The sequence below is a fragment of the Coloeus monedula genome, assembly GCF_965178545.1.
Source record: "Coloeus monedula genome assembly, chromosome: 15".
In the NCBI taxonomy this organism is placed as follows: Eukaryota; Metazoa; Chordata; class Aves; order Passeriformes; family Corvidae; genus Coloeus; species Coloeus monedula.
In genome coordinates, this window is record NC_138795.1 from 8,524,400 (window position 1) to 8,547,951 (window position 23,552).

Below are 23,552 nucleotides of genomic sequence, written 5' to 3' on the forward strand. Positions count from 1 at the left end.
CTCACCTACTCAGGCTTTGATAAACATTACCACATAAATCAGGCAGAATTAAATGAGCTTAGGACCAAGCCCTCCATGGCATCAGTCAGGCACTGGGATGTGGGAGTCGGGTTTTCAGCACAGGAAGCTGTAATCCCCAGAGGAGCCCTTGGTGTTGTGCCAACCCCTCAGCAGCATTTAGCTGTGAAGCAAGCAGGAGAAAACACAGGCAGGCACAAGTCAGAGAGGAGAGCAAAGCAACAGGACTGGGTTTATAGGCCCTATATTTAGCACATTTTAAAAGGTGATTGTGGATGTAACCATAGACATTGAGGAATAGCACTGTTTCAAATCCTTGCTTACGTGCACAACTTGTCAGTAAATCCCTAAAAGTGCATTTGCTGTGGTCAGAGATTTTTCTGTAATGCTCCCAGCAGTTCTCCAAAGCAGGTGGGTCACTGACGTCCTGGCAGTGATTGCTTTGCTTCCCCCTTCTGGATACAATTTAAGCACTCCACTGGCAAACCAGAGCAATGCTACAAAAATGCTCTATTTCGGACATGGGGATGTTTTACTTGACTTGTTTTGAACAGGGTCCTTCCTAACCAGAAATGGTGTATCAGCTGCAGGATTTGAAAAGAAAGAGAGGGAGATTTGTCTGCTCCTTGTGGATAAGTGTAGTTGCCAACACTGCCATGCTGGTCAGACCGAGGTTTTGACGCGTAATTTTGAAGAACAGATGTTTTATCTGGGAACTTGTCCAGATCTTAAAAAAAAGAAGTAAAAAACTCAGTAGTAGACTTTTGTCAGCAGCATTATCCTTAAAAGTCCTGAAGAAACAGTGAGTAAATAGCTGGATTTCTAAGACACAGCAGAGAAGCAGAGAAGTTTTGTGATTACCTTTGTGAGTCACTTACACTGCGGTGATGAACTAATTGGTGATTGCCAGTCAAATGGACTGAACAAAGCTGTAAACCCTGGACATGTTAATACGCCCATTATTTTCACATCAATCCTTTCTTCTTCTGTTCTTTTGAAAAGAGCCCGAGAGTGACATCTTTCCTCCCCATCCACAGCACTATCAGCACCAGCAGAGACAAATGGCCCAAAGTATTACAGGACTGAAAATGCCTGAGAAAACTTTGAGAGATATTAACTACTGCATTTCATGCAAAACTGAACTAATAAAGACTTTTCCTCATAGATGTTCAAATTGAAAGGGGTTTTAATCCACCCAAAAGATTTCATAAGACTATCGTTAGTACAAGGACTATTAAGCATATAAGAAGGTACCTCCAAATTTATCTTTTTCACACTCTTCAATTACATCTCAGTCTTGCATTTTCTCTAAATGTACTGTCCAATTTATACGGTAAACGCCTTGGAGGATGTGCTGACAAAACTCTATTATCTGTCTGAAATACCTCTCAGACATCTTCTGCCTTAACTCCCAAAGTACTAAAAGCTTACTAGAAAAATTGGTTGGTTAATGCCCATGGAGAAAGAGAAAAAAAGAAATAAACTACCCAGTGGTTTCCCCCTGTTATTGTCTGGGTTCTCCCATCTTTCTGCTTGTGATAGTCTCTTCAAGAAAATATATACAAATAAAACACATACAATCAACATGGATAAATATACCAACAGGAATCTAAATGCTGCTATTTTGCAAAGCTCCCTTTGGGCTATGCCCTTTTCCCTGAATTGTACATAATATACAAATGAAGAACAATTATTTTCAGAATCAGTATGAAAAGGAACAAGAGAATAGAAAAAAAATCTACGAACACAGCAAGGTTAATTGGGGAACCAGCTGATTGTATCAGTAGATCCAAAGGGCAGGAGGGTTGGCATTAGATCACCTTTAAGGTCCCTTCCAACCCAAACCATTCCATGATTCAAGGCCCAGGGCTGCTCACCAGGTGACTGTGGAGGGGAGGAGGAGCAGAAAAGAAGGAGGTTGCAGATGCTGCACAGGAGAGGCCAGACTGCCCCTGGGGCAGGGTCTGAGCAGCTTAAATAACACATTTCCATGCAACTCAATTTTCTACACAGCTACTGAGCTCCTGCAGTGGTTTAAAAAGCAGGCATTCCAGCAGAAAGGAAATGAAATGGGAATGGCAGTGCTGGCACTGGTGATTTCAGAGTTTGCTACACACTATGCCCAGAAAACCACAGCTTCCTTGCAGTGCAGCTCTCCAGCAGGCCAGGCACTGGGTGACACAAACCAGCACAGCTCTGTCTGGGAGACCCAGCAATAACAAAGGTGTTGCTCTTGACTGCTTTTTGCTGAGCCTACACACTGTGTAAAGCCACTGCAGCAAGTTAATAATGATGCATGAAATGGAAAATCCTCCTGAGCACACCCAAAAGCACCGTGGATGAGCAAAACAATCCCAACAGCGCCGTGTTATTTGGTAATGCTTACTACATGTGTCCTCACTAATATATTCAGAGTTTCACTAGTTTTAAATAGGTGCAACTCCACCCCTTTTAATGTGTTTACTCCTGATTAACACAGCATTAAAAATGACTGGAGTCAGATGTACAGCAGCATTGAGCTCAGGCACAGAAAAACCAGAATGATGTGGGACTACAGATGAAAACCTTTAGGGGGTGTCACTCCACTGACTCAAATCAACAGGTAATTTGCCCTGGTTACTTCCCCCCTTGACCTATCTACTGAGGCCAGGGTCGCTGGGTACCTGGAGAATAAAACCACAGTGGGGTTATATGTGCCACTATCACACATCAGCAGTAGTTCTTTCAGCATTGCAAAACTTGCTGGAAATTGTTTGGAGAATTTTCAAAGTAAGTTTTCAATACTTTTTGATTCATCTCCATAGTCACAGTGCTACTCAAAGGTTTGCTGAAACAGCTGCAGGCAGTGGAGGAATCATAGAGAGATCACATGAAACGCAGCCTGGTTTCTGCAAAGAAAGGATATTCAGTTCCTCTGCACCATTCCTCTGAACCATTTTGACTACTTTGGGGACATTAAATGCTGGAAATAGCTCAGAAAGCATTTGGCTCAACATCTATGTCTATATATCACAAGGACTACTATATAATGCAAGGATTTAAACCAGGTTTCAATCCATCCTAACTTGAAAATGTAAGCTAAATAATGCCAAAAATATCGTTAGAATGTAAGCACTGCACACAGCAGACTCCTAACTTCTTCCAGGGATCATTCCGTACTGAAAACCAAATATTGAACACACTGCCTCATGCACGTTATAGTTTTACATTATCAAAGACAAATTTTTCTTACAGGATTAGCTTCCTCAACCAGGTGACAGTGAGATGAGATGAGATGTAGTACTAGTACATGGGAATCAGATCATCCTGAATTCAGTTTGCCTTAAACAGTTGTCAAACTACAATCTTGGCTGACAACAACATTTAGGGACCTGAGTTGTGTAACAGGCAAATTTTTGTTTCCATACTAAACACAGAGAGAAATTTAAGACCAGCCCCCAAATTTATCACTTAAATATAATGAAAGCAAGACAATGTATTTTCCTTAAAGTGCAGACCAAGCATTCAGACTTGCTCATTACAGCAGTACACAATTTATTCTGTCACATATCTGTAGGCAAGTGGAGGGGTTTATTTCTCCAGTTTAATTCTGGGTCTTGACTCAGGCTCTGAAGCTACTCAACAACCCCAGTTCCCCTACTGGTTCTACTAGTTCTGCTTCCAAAATAGGGCAAAGTTCATTTTTTTCCACAACATTTGTTTATAAATTTCTTAATTCTTGGTTGTAGCACATCTCAACCCATGATCAGTAGGCTTTTCTTCACTTATTTGTAGCTTCTCTCTGTGAAGTTCTGTGGTCTAATTTGAACATCTTGGCCTTGTAACATATTAGCTAGTTCATTTGCTCTTAATTCAGTCACTCAGCAATCTGATCTGGAGATTTCTGTAGTTACACAGTATAACTTCTAAGGGAGTTGATCTACAAAATTCTACTAACATTTTTCAGGTCTTTAGCAAATTTAAGCAGAGGTTTGACATATTTTTTTAAAAAAATCTTCATTAATCTCCTTTTAATTACTTCCAATTAAATTACTGGAACTTTAGATATCTCTGGCACAATGTTTTCATATTTCACGTTTTCAGTTTTTTAAATATACATAATTACTGCTCTCTGGGGGGAGAAAATCCCTCCCAGAACTGGAAGAGAATTCAGCAATCCACACCACAGGATGCAGCATGTTCTGGGTCATCTTTTTTAAATAGCCTCAGTTATAAATAAAAAACTTCGTTTTGTCTTTTTTTGCTTTTTTTTAAACAGAAATTAAACTTTAAAGGAATGTTGTAAAATTATGGGGTTTCTAATATTAATTTTGGAGTTTTCTCATTTTACTTCTTCTCCCATACTGGATGTCTGTGATGGACACAAAAGCCTCATGCAAGGGGAAGTTTCCTCACCTGTGCACCAGCTGCTTGCGGCTCACACAAATCGCGGTCTCGTAGTCGTGGGTGACACACACTTTGTGTGGGCTGCACTTCACCTTCAGGCAGGGATCTTTGGATGGATCAAGGGCTAGAAAAAACCAAACATATTAAAAAAAGAAAGTGAGAAATGCATGCAGAGGTCTCTCTTGGCAGGCAGATGACAACTGGTTAGAATGAACACTCCCACTCGTGAGTGAACAAATACTTTGATATTTTATAGTACGTGCTGCTGTTTTCAGACTGCATGTGAAGGAGAGAACTTTACACAGAAAGATAGATGAAGAGCTTAAAGACTGATTATTGAGCAGTGATCTAATTGGCATTCACATTAATATTAGACGTGAGACCTGGGATGATTTAACAATCTACATCACGCTGTTTATTTCTCAGAAAAGCTATGTTTGGATAAAATGTACTCATATAACAAAATGACCAGTATTTAACTGACATAATGCAGAGTGCTAATAAATTTAATTTCACAGATGCTGTAAAACTGGCATATTATTTTCAGATATTATGTTTAATTTTTAATTTTTACAGCTAAGCATCCCCTGTATTTAAAATGCTTGAGTAGAAGAGCAGTGATAACAACAAAATACTCCTGGCTTTCATACAACAACCTGCACCAGCAGTGCCATCAGAGGTGGGATTAGACAGCACACTGAGTTGCTGTCTCAGAGCAAATATGTCCAGGCTCTTGTCCCATATGAAACCGCAAATTTTGAAACTTTCTCTGTCTAAATTCATTCTTCTACAAAAGGAGGTTTCTAAAGATCAGCAGTAAGACATTATCTGCCAAGATGAATTACAAATAGTCAAAATATGGTTATATGAACACTTCAGAAGGGAAGTCCCAGCCATACAGAGAAATTTCACTTTTGAGAAGTGATTTTTAGAGAAGCTCTTTTTGCACGTTCTGTTGCCATGGATTTGACTTCCTGTTCAATGTCTTCAAATCCCATTTTATCTCTCCCATCCCTCCTCACATCTTGGTCCATTCTTGGAAATGGGCAACTCTTGGTTTGATTTTGGGGATGGTATAAAGCTCTTACTGCCATTTATGATAACCATTTCCCACTTCTACTGAATAATCAGAGAAACTTTCAAAGGAGACCATTTGAAGTACCAGAAATTTCAGTTTGCTATGTACCAGATTTCTCTGAGAGCAAATATATTTCCAACAAGCAGAGGATTCTTCTGCTTTCCTGCGGGTCTGAAGTGCTGCAGCTGTTCTGTGCTGGGTTAAACAGCCACAGCTACAAGCTCCTGCCACATTAACACCCATTACACATTTGTGATGGGCAATTAAGCTTCACTAGTGCATATGTATTTACTGGAATGCCTTTGGTGCAAGACGGGGAAATCGTAAAAACAAAGCAAAAGTGTTAAAAGCTTTTTCTTTTAAACCATTAAAACTGATAGAAGAGGTGAAGTGAGCAAGGAAGGAGAAAAGACCATCTGTTTCCTACACCATAAACAATAAAGCATCAACATTCAATGTGTTGCCATTAGGAAAACACATGGGCAGCGTTTGAGCAGCCAGGGTCTTTCCCACTGGAAAGACCAAAGGCTGTTCAGGGATGTTTTGCTGTTGCCTTTTGGTGTCTTTTTTAAGCCAGACAGATGAGAAGCATCTGATTCCCTGCCCTTTACAATCCCAGAACACTAAGAGTGAGAGACACCTTCTAAATCCTCGTACTTCATACTCACTGGAGACTGAGTTAAGGACTGAAGCCGATGTTTGACAGGGATTGAAATGGCAAGCCACAGTTTCCTGAGCTGGCTGTCTACCTGGATATTCTTAAACTGCAAACCAGAGTGAAACACCCTCCTTCTGCAAAGCCTTTAATGAGTGAGCACCACTCGGAGTGTGCAGGGTCACCACATCATCGTTCCAGTGGCTGAGGTAATTCAAAGGTCATATCCACACACAAATTTAATGACCAGAACTTTTGCTCGCTTGCAGCTGGCCTCGCTCTGTTGCCAGAGCCCATGCACGTTGTTTGCTTTTGCTGGTGACACGTCCTCAATGTAAAATGCTGCATCAACAAAAATCACTGTGCAAGCTGGCTGGGAGCCCGGGGCAAAGAGCTGCCAGGAGCACTGGGCTGCTGGCGAGGAAAGCCTGGCCTTGTGCTCATAGCTTTCTATCAGCCAAAACCTGCAGAAGTGGGGATGTAGGTTTAGCCTGGAAAGTCAATACTAGTTTGGCATGAATAAGAAGCAAAATTTAGGCCCACATGGTCTATGTGACATCATGCACAGCTGCAATACTTAGCATTTTTTCACAGTAAAATTTACCCTAATCGGTGAATCCATTTCAGGAACCATTTAGGTCTTTTAAGGCAATAAAAATGCATGCAGTTCTGAACAGCATCACACTACACATTACTGGTAAAAGTAACATGACTTTCAAATATTTTGAAATTTAAAAATTGTCTATCCAAAAAGAAAAAATACGGTGGAATAATCATCAGTTTGAAGGAAAGCAATGGATGAAGATGTGGCTGGAAATCCCAGCCACCATTTCCTTACAAATCAGGCCTCAACTTTCTTTACCTTAGTGACTTGATTCTAAAATCTGAAAACAATCATAATGTTGACAATAATAAATAAAGCAACTGATGTGTTGGGTGCATTATTTCATTCATGGTGGAAAAGCTCATGAAAATCTTTAAATAGAACACATAATAGAAGCATCACTTATTATTCATTACAAACAGTCCTTACGTGCAGTTCAAAACAGTAGTTTACTGCTTTGCCAGAAGACAGCAAAAACCCCACAATGTGGATTATTATTTCTTGATATTTTTTTCCCACTTATGCAGAATGCATGATCCATATGAACATAAAAGTTCAAAGTAGCGCTTTATATGTCTGCAAAGTTCCTCAACATGTTAAATACATTTGGAAGGTTGTTCTACTGCTAAGCAACACAAGCCCTAAGGAGAGCTTGTAATAAAAAACAATTTCTGAAATATGCTAATCAAAGATCATGCTGTGTTAATCAGATTTCTACATGACTAGGAGCAGACGCTGATCATCAGAAGAAGAACACACCCTTGGGAATAAGATGAAACATAACAACCATATTTGTCATTACAGTTCTTTTTGTCCTAAAGCAATGAGTATGAAATCTTTGAAAATGAAGAGCTAAAAGTACAAATAAATAAATAAAGTGCGAAGAAGATGTTACTTTATCAGCTTGAAAGGAAAACTACAGCAATCCCATCTCTATGTCAGGGAGTCTGCACTCAGCTCTGTCTGCACAGTAATAACAAAAATACCTTAAGCCTGGCTTTGAGATGTGAACATTTTTCCACTTTTTCTTTAGGCTGAGTCTGAAGATGAAACTGATATGATTAATTAATCTCACTTTAGAGTGGGTGAGCATTCATTCAACATTTATGTAAGGAGATATATGTCCAGCCAGTAGTGGAATCAAATTTTTCACTTGCACATAAATTCTTTGATGAAAACCCACTTCAGTCATCCTGCCTATCATTCTGTGAACCCAGGCTCCATGGTTTCCTGTTCCGAGCATTTCCCATGGATACTTGGTCTCTAAGGGAAGTCTCCATCCCAGGAGGTAGCTGACTGAAATATAGTACTGGACATCTCAGTATAATCATTTTCAGAAGATTTTTATCTTGGAAAAATTTAAGAAATTAGAAAAAGTTCATCTTGGCTCATGAATCTCTCACTCTTCCTCACTTTACATCCAGAGGTAATCTCACTCTTCCTCACTTCACACCCAGAGGTTTCCGCCACTGACATTTGCTTTCTGGGAAGCCATCCTTGTACTCAGAGCTGAGAAGTCTCTTCCTGAATTGACAGTGCAAGGGAAGAAGTAAATAGAGGTGCAGGGTGTAGAAATCTTGTCCTTAAGCTTTTTTTTTTTTCTTTTGGTCTAGCTTTTTTTATGCAGAGCAACCGAAGTTCTCTCTTAAAACTATAAATCTTCTGTGGTAATCTCACAGAGAGACCAAAATAACTGGTAGATGATAAACACCAGGAACTGCAAGATTGCATCAGCCTCCTAACCTCCTAATGGTGTTGACATTGCTTTCCAATACCAAAAAGGTCTACAAACACCAACTGCATTCCAAATCTCTTTCGGTCCCAGCTTCACACAGCAGACCAGAGAACTCTCCCTTATGAACTGAACACACTTTCCCTCTCCCCTCCTTGCACCATTCATGAGAGCTGTGGATTTGCAATATAAATCAGTGTTGGACAAAGACCTACCAACAGCGCTTGAGATACTTTTCTATTACATTTCACGTTTTTATTTATTACCACTGTAAAAAAAGACTTACGACTTGCAGGAAAATCTCAGTTCAGTCAATGGCAGTGCAGGGAGAAGTTGCTCTGTAAGAATGTAGCTCCATATGTTGTGCCGGTGGGTCACCGTGTTAATCACAACAGAGAGAATTTACTTTTCACACATTTGACTTTAAAAGGGTGATAACAAATAAATACTTTCAATGTCTCACAGCAATGGATGTGTAATCCTGCAGAAACTGTACAACTAGTTCACAACAAGATTTATGAGCTTGATTCTGTTTTTATGACCATTCCTCAGGGGGAAGAGAGTAATTTCAAAATGTAGCTGTTTAGTGAAGCTGAAATGAATTGCACAATCAAAATCATCATGTAAATATTGGGGGGTTTGTTTTTAAAATTGCCTGCCAATAAGTACTATGATCACTCAATGACAAAAATACTCCTGCATAATGCAATGTCAAGAGCAGTTGCTTTTATGCAATCCCCTTGGAACTGTTCTGACTATACAAGTAAAGAAGAACATCTGCTGGGAGAGGTATGATGAAATGGAAAACGAGACCTGCTGTCTTCAATGCAAAGATCCTAGTGTGTACTTTAATACAAAAGAAATTGATAGTAAAACTAAGTCACTCAATTAAATGATGCATTGCATTATATGTGTGCATTTCACTATCATTATGTGTTAATTGATTCCAGCTATACTCCACAAGCAGGCAGGAGAAGGAAAGCACAGTTCCTGGCTGTAGAGGCCAGGAAATGGGCAGGAAAGGGAAAGACAGGAATGGGAAAGCTGTGGACATGAGCAGGTCTGGGCAAGCAGTGGACAGAAGGCTCTGACTCTTCCTCCCCACTCAGCATGAAGCTGAAATGGCAACTAATGTCAAACCAGATCTAGGAGGGAAAGTTTCAAATCAGCATCGTGTGTCCACTTGCGGCACAGTGACGACCAAAGAGAAAGTGTGACTGAGGCAGCTGATTAGTGCCTTGGTGGAATTTTACTCTATGCTGTCCTGAAAGCCATCATAGAGCAAATGTGAAGGAGCCATTAAGCCAGCTGAAACATGGTAGTAAAAATTCCTACAAACTGCTCTTGATTTTTGCTTGAGAAAGGACATGTTTTCAACACATGCTGGCTAAAACCAGCTTTGGCTTTAACGTTTCGGTCATTCAAAGTGCACCACAGCCTTCCCATCAGAGTTAGAGCTTCTTCAGGTTTATGATGAATTTATGCTCTTTTTTCTAGGGTGAACATGGTAATCCATATTAACTTAAAGAGCACATCTCTGTGAAGGCATGCTAGGCTTCCAGTGCTCTACTGGTAAACTTGAAGCAATCCGTGTGCTGGGGTTAGACTGCCAGTGGGGCTCAATCCAAGTGCAATGGGACTACTCCATCCCCCTTGTATGGACAAGACGCCCCAGGAAGCCCTTGGTGGAATTCCAGGCTTTTACAGCCTTTCAGAGGACTTTGTTCTTTGTTGGAGCTAAGTGCAACATTTATTCTCAGAGATTATATTAATAATTCTGGTTTTACAAAGTGTTATTCAACAACAGATTACAAGACCCACCCACCATATAAATGTAAATAACACCAATGGTTTTATTCTGCTTCTGCAAATCTTCGCATAAATCATTCGGCTTCATTAGGGAGAATGTTTGTGTTAGACCACCCCCAAGTTTAGGAGAGAACACATCTTCCAATAGCCAGCTCAAATATTTAAGTCTCTCTCTCTCTCCTCAGAGCAGTTTGGATACAGAAATCAATTCAGTTGAAAATGAATTACTGAATGTTTCAAACATGTATGTGAATTATTTTCAGTAAATGGAATTTCCCAAGGCAGTTAGGCAATAACATCTCGAACTGTCAGCATTTGCTCCATCCCTGTGTAGTATTTTTTGTACAGCTTTGTTTTGGAAAACTCTAACATCTGAGTGGCTGAAGATTCTGATACAGTGCACAGAAACATCTATTTTAATTTTTACAGGCACTTTAAAAATCACTTTTTATAACTGACATATAATTGCTTTTGACATTGCTGAGGGCCATCCAAGGCAGAAGATGCTTCAAAGGACTCTACAGATTTCCTTTCTGAAGCAAAGGATAGGAACCCTTGGTATTTAAATTAATTTTTTTAATGAATACACAGAAATTCAATGCAGTGAAAAAAAAAAACAGGCAAAGAAAAGAGAAATAGGACAGGACTGGAAGTTAGGAAATGTGCTTCCACTGGTGGATGTGATAATCAGTCACAACCCTCAGTGCAGGTGCCCTTTGCACAAACAACCCTCCTGCCCGCAAGGCAAAGGCTCACCCTACATGCAAGGATGGCTCACTCACATCAGTTCAATGGAGAATGATCCTGCACCAGTGCCACGATGCTCCCCTCAGTTCCAAGCACTTCCACGGATAATTTGTGCTTGTACGTGTCACACCCGAGGGTGTGTTTCTGCATATCCTGGCACGCTGAAGGCAAAACAGACTTTTAAAAAGCCCCCTGACAGAAGGATATTGGTCAGATGTTCCATTCAATTATTAATTCCCGGAAGCAGTGGGATATAAAAATCACCCCATTCTCCAGGACTCAGAGGGCTTTGGTATATATTTAATGACAGCAGCTCTACAGCTTCTGTTTTAGAGTCCCCAAAACCCCAGGGGGTCCAGCTTCAAGCTTCCTGGGATGGAAGTAAGAGCTTCAAAAGACTGCTCCAATCTTTAGTTGGTGGAACAGGAGGAAATGCAGAAAACTCTGTGTCTGCCTTGCAGGGAGGGCCCAGTTCTGCAGGATGTGTCATAAGAGATCCTCAGGACAGGAGCAGAGCTAAACGTGACCATTTCCTTCTGCCATGTGAGCTCTGTGGCCTCTCACAGCCCTGGAAGGACCCAGTCGCTATCCCAGGCTCTCCAAGTGATCTCCAGCACTCCAGCCTTTCCCTGCTCTGCCCAAGCAGGTTGGGAGAGCCTTTGCTGACCTCACGCCTCTGCCCCCCGGGTGCCTCCAAGCCCTGCCAGCCCTGGTCTGGAATGGCACACCCTCCCTCAGACTTTCAAGTTCAATTTCCTAGCTAATGAGAGTGAGGAAAAGAGAGAGGCAGACTTGGAGCTCTACACTGGTAGATCAGGCTGGCTGATAACATCTTGCCACAGGATTCTAAGTCAGATTTAAGTTTTGTAAAAAGCTGAGGATGTATTTTGCATATCTGTCATTGAATGCGGGTCCTGTGACACCACCTGATCCCCTTAAACCTCCAGATCCCAGTGCCAGAACTGAATTCTTTGTTTCTGTCCAAATGCCAGAAAGATTTTATTCTCTTTGCTGATAGAAAAATACTGAAAATAAAAAATAGAAAGGTTTAATAATGTCAAAGCCATACAAAAGACTGTAAATCATCACAAATTAATGAAAAAGGAGAAAGTATATTTAATTTAACTTTGATATTCTGAATACTTGGACTTAATAATCTTGTGGTAAGTTTGAAATGCTGGATATAATTTTTCCTGTGAACTGACGTAGATTATTTCTGCTTTCTGTTACACTGCAGTGAATTATAATTTATTTAGTGGGATTTCATTTAATACAAATTATTTTACTCCAAGGCCAATGAAAACAAATCAGGTTATACCTTCTTCAGAAAATAATATTTGAAGTTATTCATGCATAATTAAAGATATACCTTTCCCATTTCAGATTAATACAAACATATATTTTAACATGCTCAGAGAGAAGTTGCATTGTATGTTGTGAAACACTTCTGTAATACTTCTGAAGCTGTTGGAATTTAACTGAAGTAGTAATATAATGGGTAAAAAATTGCTGTGATTTAATTCAGATAGCTAACTCATAGGATACTGAGCCCTTTCCCAGCTCTGATTCAAAGCTATAATGAAGTTTAATACTGCGAACTATGACTAGAAAAAAATAAAATTGAAACAATGTAGAACTCCTCTGTATTTTTCACGAGGAAAATCATTAACCAATCAAATTTTATTATTCAATAGATATTTTTTTGTCATTAAATCTCACTTCAAAACATGAACAACAAGCCTATCTTTTAATGCATATTTTTAGAGGTAATGCAGAAGAAAAACTGCATCACTGTTAGTACTGATTCTATCAGCAAATAGTAAAAAATAAGGACCAAACTGGTTTTACAAATCAGTATTTCAGTATGCATAATTACAACTCTTCTCTAACACAGCACTGTAGAGAGCTAAGCAAACAATAAAAATTCTGGGTAGGAATTCTCTGAAAGGATGACGACGTTTCTCTATTTGTCAACAGACTGAATGTCAATGTTGTTACAGTTACAGCAATTCTCAGCCAGGCTGCTGCCTACCTCCACGTGCCTGTATTTAAATGTGAAACGAGATAAGACTCTGGAAACGAGGAAAAACTCTAGTTTTTCCATTAAGTTCCTGTGTTTATTTTCTAGGATAAATGAAACAGAATTTGGCTCCAAACATTATCAGCTATTGCAGATAAAGTATATTAGCTTGTCCCTAGAAGTGCTCAAGGCCGGGCTGGATGGGGCTTGCAGCAAGCTGGTGTAGTGCAAGGCGTCCCTGCCCATGGCAGCGAGATGGAACTGGATGATCTCTAAGGTCCTTTCCAAACCAAACCATTCTATGTTTCTGTGATTTTATACTTAATGAATAAGGTAGAACACTGATAACATTCTTTGAAACAATATGTCAGGGAAGAATCCCCAAATTTACCCTTTTTTAGTGTTCTTAACACTTTAGTGCACGGGCAGTGGCTGTCCTAGTCAATGGGCCAGGAAGGAAACACTTACATTGTCTTCTTGTTCTACCATTGCCTTTTTCATCCCTTGGGATAAATGAGTTTGTCACTCTGCCTCAGTATCTTTTTCAGCATTTAAAATGGGGATAGCAAAACTCCGGGTCTAGAAATCAGCCTGGGTCTCTTGGAAGGCATCACAGAACACAAGTGAAGAAGCCTGTGAATGACTTGTAAGGGAATGATTTCAGAACAGCCAAATTCTGCGGAACTAAGAGGCGTTTCATGTTCATTTATGGCAGCCTGATTGTCTCCATGGAAACACAGGAAAAACACTTCATCTTCTCCATCAACAGAAGAAGAAGATTTGTTTCCATATTACATGAGTTTTAGTGTGCACTGAGCAAAACAAATACTAAAATAAAAGACTCTTGAAAGAGCGATTTCATTATGAAAAGAGCAGTTTCAGTCTTATCATGTGGAAGCACCTCCTGCCAAGGTGATACCACTGTGGAAAACCTTGCAAGATGGGCAGTGTTCCATGGAACACCTCTGGATTAGAGATGAAATGGAAAAATCACAAATCTGTATGTTTACAGGTAAAGAATTTATTGTCAGAAGAAACCATTAGAACTATTAAATTATAGGAATTTTAGCCATGAGACAGAATCAAAACTACCCCGAATGAATGAAGGTTGCTTCTGCTGCTGCTGCACATGGCTTGTATTTAATCTAGAAACAGGAAACACATCAGAAGTGTAAATTGGCTGGGGCTGACTGGTGTAATAGATTGTTGCCTAATGGAATTTTCATTGCTTCTGAGAGGAATTACCTAAGCAGGAAAAGATGAAGCTTCTTTATGGATAATCAATTAGTCATATAATTGATATCTGGAAGAGGCTTAAATGGGAAATAAATGAAAGGACAAACACCCAGCCTGCCTGGTTCTAAAGTATAGTGAATATAAATACAGCAAAGAGAATTCCTTCTTCAAGCATCAGTTTAACGGAAACAAGTGCTGGGAAAACCAGTGAGTATCTGATACCATTCCTCACTCCAAAGTGTAGGAGAGAAGTTCAAATAAAGATGAAAATAAAGAAAATAAAGATGAAAATCCATAAATTACAAAATCATTTTGTAAAAATTAACTCCGCTCTGCTGGAATTGATCAGTAATTGATGAAATTGTGCTAAAGGTGGAAATTTTGAGACTGGGAGTTTCTAAACAGTAGATCAGTGACTTTTCTGCACAGAATGAGATGAAAGGGTAAAATTAGCAGGTAACCTCAGGAGTGGAAAAAGCAGATTGTCAAATGGGCTGGAAGACAGAAAGTGGTCACAAGGAAGAGCATTAGCATTGCAGTTTAGAAGTGTCGAGTGGAACGACAGCAAAAAAAGATGAAGTCACAGGACTCATACCACACTGCAGAATTTATGTACAGAAGCAAAAAAAACCAAGATTGGGTTATTTCTACACTTTTTTTTTTTTTGCTACACTTCAGTTGCTGGCATCTCATAATGCAGTATTTAATTCAGACAACCTGGAGTTCCTATCTTGGTTTTGAGACCTCAAAATTAATTTTTAATAACAAAAGATCACCTCTGAAGAGCTGCTGCTAATCAAAGTTGCCTTTGTTTAGTTCTCTGACAAATGCTACAATTCTCATTTCATTAATGCATTGCAGGGCATCTTGATATGTCTTTTGATAAGTGATAATAATTTTTAAACACAAATCCAATGTTTAGAAGGCTTTCAAGGGATTCATAGTTTAATTAAAATGCTTTATGTTTCTCAAAAAAAAAAATGCACTGATGAAGATATCATCTGACAGAGGAGAAATGCTTTTTCTCTTGCCAGTATTTAGCTAAAATAATTCTGAAAGAAGATCCTTTATGAAGAATTAAAGTTTGAACAGTCCCTTACTCGAGTAACCATGTGGAATAACTAAAATGTTGTTTTGTCCTTCTCCTACAGAGAAAGAGCTGAATCTGCCTCAGGCAATACAACAGCAAACTCTGTAACCTTGCACTCAGCATGGTAGCTAAATTGACTTCTACAACAGAGGAACAACTGTTCATAAGAGAATTGCTTGATTTCTGGAACACCTAGGCAAGAATTGCCTTGGAAAAGAGTAAGCTCCCTGAGTTATGAAGTCAGACTGAATTATTCAGGGTTCCTGATGTACATGTTATTTTTTTATTAGAACAAAGATAAAACAGTTCTAATAAAAAAGAAACGTATGTATCAGTAAAGCTGAATAATTCAAACACAAAGTAACAACGGAATTGGAAACTGGGGTTTACTGTCTTTCAGGGAATATATATTAGATTATATTTCCAGAGTCAACTTGTCTGATCTATCTCTAGACATATCTGGAGGCATTGCCCCGAATACTTTTCTGATTCCAAACAAGTTCCTTGTGGAAAAACGACAATCAGAAATAGAAACAGCACAGTTGTGACCTTAGTATTAAGGAGATAGAAAATTTCCATTTATATAAATTTGCTGTGATGTTGAGAAAACATAGATTTTATTGCAGCACAATTTATCCATTCCACTGCTTCTCCTGCAGAATGTATTTCTATTTGCTTTTAATCAGTAAACTGCCATTTTAATAAGGGTGCATCACTACAAAGAGGTTTTCTGTACTTCCAGAAGAGGTTGGAGCAAGGTGTACAGTAAGAAAGACTCTCAAGGAGGGCAAATCTCTGCTCCTTTCTGATTCCTCCTCTCTCCTCTGTAGGGTTTGCAATAACCCCCTGTGATATTTGGGCTGACACTGAACTGGAAAATGAGTTTAGCTTGATTTTGCCATAGTCAAACATTAAAATCTGTTCAGAGAAAATGTGTTTGTCTGACATGAATACTGAACTTGCATTTATAATTTGGGCAAGATCATTTTCCAGCTGATTTCACAGCACTTTCCAGGATATAGATGCTGCCAGAAAGCCTAACTCAAAATTTTTATCCACTCGAAGTCACATCAGAGCAAAGACTGAAGACAATCTGAGCATGCCAGGAGTGCAGAAGGGAAAAAAATAATTGAGAGCTTCATGCTCTGTGCTCTGACCCTTTTTCAACACTTGGGATATTAAAGTAACTTTCCTGAGATCCAGAGATGGGGAACAGCTGTACAAACTAATAAGTCTGAGCAGCAGTTAAGTTCCAGTCCAATCGACTCTATCACAAGAAACACTGGCACATCAGCTTCAGCTGCTGCCACAGAGGCAGCCTTAGTGCTGGGTACCATTAAGTTCATCAACAACAGAGTAAAAATGTAATTCTGCTCTTGTAATTCTCTTGAGACCCTTTATGTTATACATCACAATTTGGAGGCAAGGAGTCAGCGTTTCAGTTCAGGATATTTAATTCAGCTACTCACTTTAACCATCCGTTGCTTAGACAGTACATATGGATTAAAAAAAAAAAAAAAAGTGAGGACATTGAGAAAATATAATTAAAATAAACATCAGTATTTTAGTGTATTATTCCATGTGCATGTCTGGTATAAATTATGAGGAAATATCACAAGAACTCAGATTAAACTACAGTAACAGCCTTTGTACTAATGTGCAAGACCTAATGAGGGAATTCCTTTCTCTCTTTCTCACACAGTATCAATTTCATGCCCTATAGATTTTTAAATGGCCCACAAATCTTCGTGATTTTTTTTTCTCCAAAGGAAGACTACCATAGGAGGCTTTTTAATGTGAGTTGAACAGTCAATAACAGTCAAGATATTTATTAGGCATAATCGGCTCCTTGAACATGGCAGATTCTATGTGGGACATGGCCATTAGCGTGTGTGTAGCCCTTACTACTGGTCCCATTCTGCTGAACTGGATGGTAGCACACTGACATTAATATACAGATTGATTTTTTCAAGGGCTTGGCAAACACTTCAGAACAGCAGGTGTCAAACTGCCAATGTCATTGTTTCCAAAGAAACATCCTTCTTTCCTCCTTCCAGTGAATTGTCTCAGTAGCTCCTCCTTAAAGTTTCCTATCAAGCTAATTAATTTAGCAGTCTCCCCGGCTGCAGGATGATTTGAAACTCAGCATGTTCTCCCACTGGTAATTTGCTAGCATGTCTAAATTTCATATCAGTTAACTATGTTTTCAGGTCAATTTCTGGATCATTTGGCTTTAGAATGAAGCAGGACAAAGCCAAAAGGCTGCAGCTAAAAGGCTTTACTGACCCTTCTTATTTACTTGAAGCCCAAGAAACCAAACAGATGAAGAGGAAGCTTGGCAGGCTCCTGATAAAAATACAGAAAAGGGAAGTGTATTTTTACAGACAGTGGACTGTCATGTTTTTGTAGTGAAATAAAATGAACATATAGCTGCTCCTTTCTGTGAGTAATCTGAAATAAGGTACTCATCCTGCTTAAAATCCCAGAGTGTTACAGCTGTAGTGCTGATCCTTTGAAATGCTGTTTATCCATAACTTTCTCTGCTGGCATTTGCTGGCAATTAAAAATTGCTATAGAAATGTCATCATCCATGAAGAGCCATTACCTGCATGGGAAGTACTAAGCACCTCCATCAGAGAATGTGCAAATTTGCAAATGGCCATATTTTCACAGATACTTATCTTTTAACGATGAAACACCAGACATTATCATAAACCAGTGGAAGTTTTGCCTTGTTTGGGATGAGGATTTCACTTTCTGCTTTCAAATGGGCTTTGCTAAATGACTCTTAAGACAGAACCAATAGGAAAGTAGGGGAGTACTTATCTACACAGTAGCCTTGGTCACTTAGAGGATTAAAATACTTTACTGCACTGCTGACACATTTGAGAAAGAAATGCACACCAGAAAGTAACAAATGGAAATATGACAACAGTAGACACGAATATTCTTGCCACCATGAAAAAGCCGATAGCTGGGCAATACATATTACTGCTCCTACTATGTTTTAAAAGAAAAAAACAGGAACCAAACAGTAGTGACAGGTTGGGTCAATGACCCCATCTCTGCATGATGTTATGATGCCAATATCTTTGTCTCTCATGCTTGATAGAGCTGTCAGAAAGAGGAGACTGGAACAGCTAGAATCTTTCATTCTCATGTAATGAATAATTCACATCTCTGTTATTTGCTTGAGCTGCTGAATGCTGGGCCTCACAACCAGATAATTAAGTAATAAAGAATAGGGGAGTTTTTGCATGCTTCACTTACGAGTTACCCCAAACTCATGTAAAGATGATAACATGCATTCATACACGTGCATATACACAAGAAATGCAGGAAGAAGAAATCGTAAAAGCATCACATGACTGCTAACACCTAGATAATGCACATAGCTTCCAAATGATGTTCAAATTTGTCCAACACTGCAGTTGAGGATTTGCCATATAACACAGCATTATCCTGTCTGAAATGATCCCACATGGAGATGGAGAAACCCACAACTGATCATGCTGTCTATCAGAACAGAAGCTTTGGACCCTTCCCAAGAAGAAGATCAGCTGGAAGCCATTTTATTACATTAGATTACACATTTAATTAGAGTTACATTATCCATCAATACCTAAAAGCTTCTAGACTCCTTTTACTGTTTCCTTGAGAGTAAGTGTGCCTATTATCAACTGCCCTAGGTCAGATTGTAAGAATATGCAAATGCACAGCACAACCTCAGATTTAGTGGGGAAAGATAGAAAGTCCTTAACAGAGTATTGAGGCCCATTAGTGACATCTCAAGCTGTGTCCACACTCCCATGTCAAGTTTCTTCCTCTCCAGCATCACGAATTTTCTGAATCCAGTATAAAACCAAACCGTAATACTTGTCGTTTTATTAGAAAGGGAAGAGTGCAATCAATATTTTGGTAACATTTGAAAGAGGTATCCCAGATAAAATCTGTACATGCAGAGAGAAGGAATAGGGCATGAGGCCATCTGTATTCTGCCTGCAACTGGTAATTCTTTAATGGGGGTACACTGGGGATCTGGCTTAAGTGGGCTGGCAAGAGAAGGAAACAAATAAGGAACAGTTAATGAAGCAGAATGTGAGCAAGCATCAACCAGTGTGATAGCCTGTGATGACTCTGAAATAAAGATATGTGCTCTTCTTGTAGGAACTACAGACTCCTGAGGCAAATCTTTAGCAGAGAACTCCTACGTGAACAGCCCCCAGGGAGCACTTAATGTTATGTGAAGAACAGAAGGCTTCATGTACCGGTAACTAAATGTGCATTTTCCACACATTGGAAAAAAAGCCCAGACCTAAAAAATATCAATCAACTAATGCTCTTGGAAATGCATAAGAGAGAGAGAGAAGTACTAGGAAACAGAAATACCGGGGATTCTTTCTGACTGTTGTGTCTTCTGTGGGCTCACTGACCCCACTCCTATCTCTAGTACACACATTACTTGAGAGCTTGCAAAGGCAACTGAAGTACCACAGAAATGCTGTTTCTCAGCATGTCAGTATATTCTGGTACTTTAACCACAGGTTGTCTGCTTGCTGACATAAAATAAGCCTAATTTTTCCCTCTGAAGTCTTGCCCAGATCCCATTTGCTAATTCAGCTTTCAGGCAGCATTTAATTTAACTCTAGGCTGTATCCTCTGCTTTGAGCAAAGGCTTGCTCATCTCACTTGAAATGACTCAGAGGATTCAATATCCAATTAACTTTCTGAAAATCTAGTTGTTCCCCAGTTTTGCCAGTTGAAGTGAGTAAGTGCTAAATTTACTTACCAACACAATCTTTTATTATAACTTGACATCCTATCTCATCAGCACTGCCTTGAAATACTGACCTGGGAAACTATGCTGACGTTTAATTGGCGTGGGTGTGGTGGCAATGTGAGTGTGTGTGTGTGTGTGTGTGTGTGTGTGTGTGAGTGGAATTGCATTAATTAGCACCTACCAAGTTACTTTTCCAAGAGGGAACCAATATAAATGATATTACATTTCCTAACTGGGCCTGCAAACAGCACAAAGGCAAGAACCAGAATCTGTATCTCAGTATAATCTTAACTCTCAGACTGCAGGAGACCAATTAAGTTCTCATGTAACTAAATGCTTCAGGCCAGCGAATCTATAATCTGCACTACCCCAAGTCACTTAGGAATCAAAAGCCCCATCTGTCCACTAGTCAGATGAAAAGAAGTGTGAATTGTCCGTGACAACTGAATAAATCCTTCTGCAATGCAGGACACCACGAGCAGCACACCATCCCCTGTGCTGCTTCAGCTGAGGGCTGGGAAGTTCAGCTATGAACAGTAACTTAAACTGAATTAACCACGTATCTGCAGATCAGGTCAACATATCCAGAGATTTCAGCTCAAGAAATAGGATCTTGAATGTACAGAATAATTTGAATTTTATTTTGGTACTGTATGTATAAAACAGCACCAACAATGCCTTTAGCTCTTAACCTTGAATTTACTGTTCTCAAAGTTGTACCAAACCAGTTAGTCAGCTGAATACACCACTGAAAATCCACGGGATCCAGATGATCAACAGGTTGCCTACAAATCTAGGAGGAGAGGAATGAGCTGCATTTACTGAAGGGATTCCTAGTGCACTGTGTGAAGAGGCACTGATGCAGTAGAAGGGAGAACTCCAGTTAGAGGATATGGCCACACCAACTCTTGGGAAAGGAAGATGGACTTGGGGAGGCGTTAAAAAACTGAGTTTGCAACACAGGCATCAAACACAGAGAGCATGGAACCTTGGCATGGATGTGAGCTGTGGCAGGTAAAGCCAGACTGCTATTTTGAGAGCCCTTGAAGTGATTATGATCCTACCTGTAGTCTGGTCAATGAATACACATCTTGTCCTCTTGGTGTACAACAGAAAGAATGATTTCCCTCATTAATACAAATTGAACTTTCAGCTCCCAGCAACTCAGATTACAAGAGGCTCTAAGGATGTGTGGCCAGCCCTGAACAATTAGTCAAGTTATAGCCCTAATTAACATTCTCGTGGTCAGTTTTCTAACTGTGTAAGTTTCAGAAATTTGCATTTCCAATGCAGCATGGCATTTAAAATGTTTAGAATGTTCACTAGCTAAAAAACTGGAAAAATATATTGATCAGATGTTCTTATTTTAAGTATTACCCTGTAAGCAAAATGCTATTGCTGTAAGGTACTGGTGAAATGCATGGATTATACCAACTATGAATATTTTTGTATACAGATGAGGTTATGTTTAAGCTTGGATTCTATGGCATTCACTTGCATGTGACAGTGATACAAGAGGAGGTTTCAACTCAGCAGATTTTCTTGCCCATAGTCTCCAGTTTTTAACCCTCCAGGACGTATGAGTCCTATACATGAAGATAGGGTAAGAGGCAGCAATTAGAAGATGCCAGAATTTGGCTTTCAAAGTTCTAAGCCATTGCAATGATTACACTTCATTAAAAGGTAATAATTACCAAGGACAGTGTTTTAAGTGATGATGACCACACGCTGAATTTAGCCCAAAACTGGGGCCAGCTGATTACATGTCCAATTCAAGCTCTTATCCAAAGTCTTTGGCTGAACACCTGCTTCGAGAAATCTGTGATTTGTAGAGGTATGACACAGAGGGGCTGCTCATGGTGAGGGGAATTGCCATTTCAATAATACGTTTCAAACTAAAACATTCTCTCTAGTAGCTGAAGCAATCTCAAGCACTTGGTGTCCGTTTCATGTAAGGGAGTGCAATTGCTTAATAGATTCTGTTTCACATTTCCTTGCAGTCTGTGTAATTCAAAGGGACAAAAGTGTAAGTTGCTCCATTTGAGAGACTAAAACAAGAAATGAAAACATTTATATCACTTAAATCTGACTCACTCACACTTCTATTTAAATCTAAAAAAATCAGAAGTTCTCCAGTGTTTGACAACTACCAGCTGGGAAATTATATTGATGTGGAAATGTCAAGACACAAACATACCAGGTGGGAAGCCATCTCATTTAACATTAGCGTCCCACACTGCAGGCATCTAAAACCCAACCACTCTTCTGACTTGTTTTTTGACAGCAATCCGAATATGAGCTGAATTACACCCTGGAGTATCTATTTGCCTGTACCAATGAGAAACAGAATCCAGACAATCAGACCCATAGTAACAGGCACCGAAATGTAGACATGAATCCCTGCTGCTGTGATGATACACCCTAAGGATATTGCAACAATCCATACAGAAAAAAAGATAGAGAACTTTGGCAATCTCCTATGTTACTGAGGTATTGCTATTAAAAATATTTAATTACTAACAACACTACCATGAAAAAACCCAAACTCGATTAGAAGGGAGTCTGACACAATTTACTTGTGAAGGATTCACAAAATCTGTCCTTTGGCCATTTCATATGGGCAATTTTTAAAGTGCTTTCCTTAGATAAGAAGAAAGAGAGTGGTATCTTATCTTCCATTATTCATCAAAAAAATTCAAAAAGCATTCATGCTTTGAATTTAGTCAGCAAATATATCAACAGGTACCATAGCTACTTATTAAAGAAGCAGCATGTTCAGCCCTGTACCTGAAATCAAGGACCCATCTTTGCATGTATCTTTTGAGTGTTGAGGTGTGTAAGTCTAGTAAGCAGGATTATGGATTCCCTGTTTCGACTATATTAGTTACAGTGACTTTGTTAACCTGAGCTTTTATACTCCAGTTATCTATCAGAACTGGTAGCTCGTTCTGGTAGATACAGGCTAACACTATTAGCACTTCAGGAAGATTTTAAATTTCTTTAGTAATCCTTCAAGAACCTTATAAAATTGCAGTAGCTGCACTTTAGCCTGTGGGGAAAATGAAAGCAAGAGGTTTATCAGTCTTAGGCAATGAAATATGGAGAAAAAAAGGCAGAGCCAGACAGAGAATTCTAGTATCCCTGGCTGCCAGTTCTGTGCCAGTCCACTGAAATGTGCTTCTCTGTCATTAAGAATTAGCCAAATTATATGCTGCACTCTGCATTTGCAAAAGTCGGAAATTTCTGGATGTACCTGCATGTGAGAAAGACCTCATTTACCAGGAGTGGCCTCTCCTGGCTGGCTGAAGGACTGGTACTGTCAGGATTAAAGAGAGGATTATTTTATTTGTGCTGTAGACAAGAAAAATCCCTGTATATTCACAGAAATGTGAATAGA

General features: G+C 39.4%; 1 protein-coding gene across 1 annotated transcript in view; it reads right to left on the bottom strand.

The window, feature by feature from the left end:
- SPOCK1 (SPARC (osteonectin), cwcv and kazal like domains proteoglycan 1) overlaps positions 1–23,552 on the bottom strand; it is a 274,711-nt gene that overhangs the window by 109,488 nt on the left and 141,671 nt on the right. Inside the window, exon 4 of the mRNA XM_082291284.1 lies at positions 4,414–4,528. Within this exon, the coding sequence (XP_082147410.1) occupies positions 4,414–4,528 (115 nt within the window). The remainder of the gene's footprint in view (positions 1–4,413; positions 4,529–23,552) is intronic.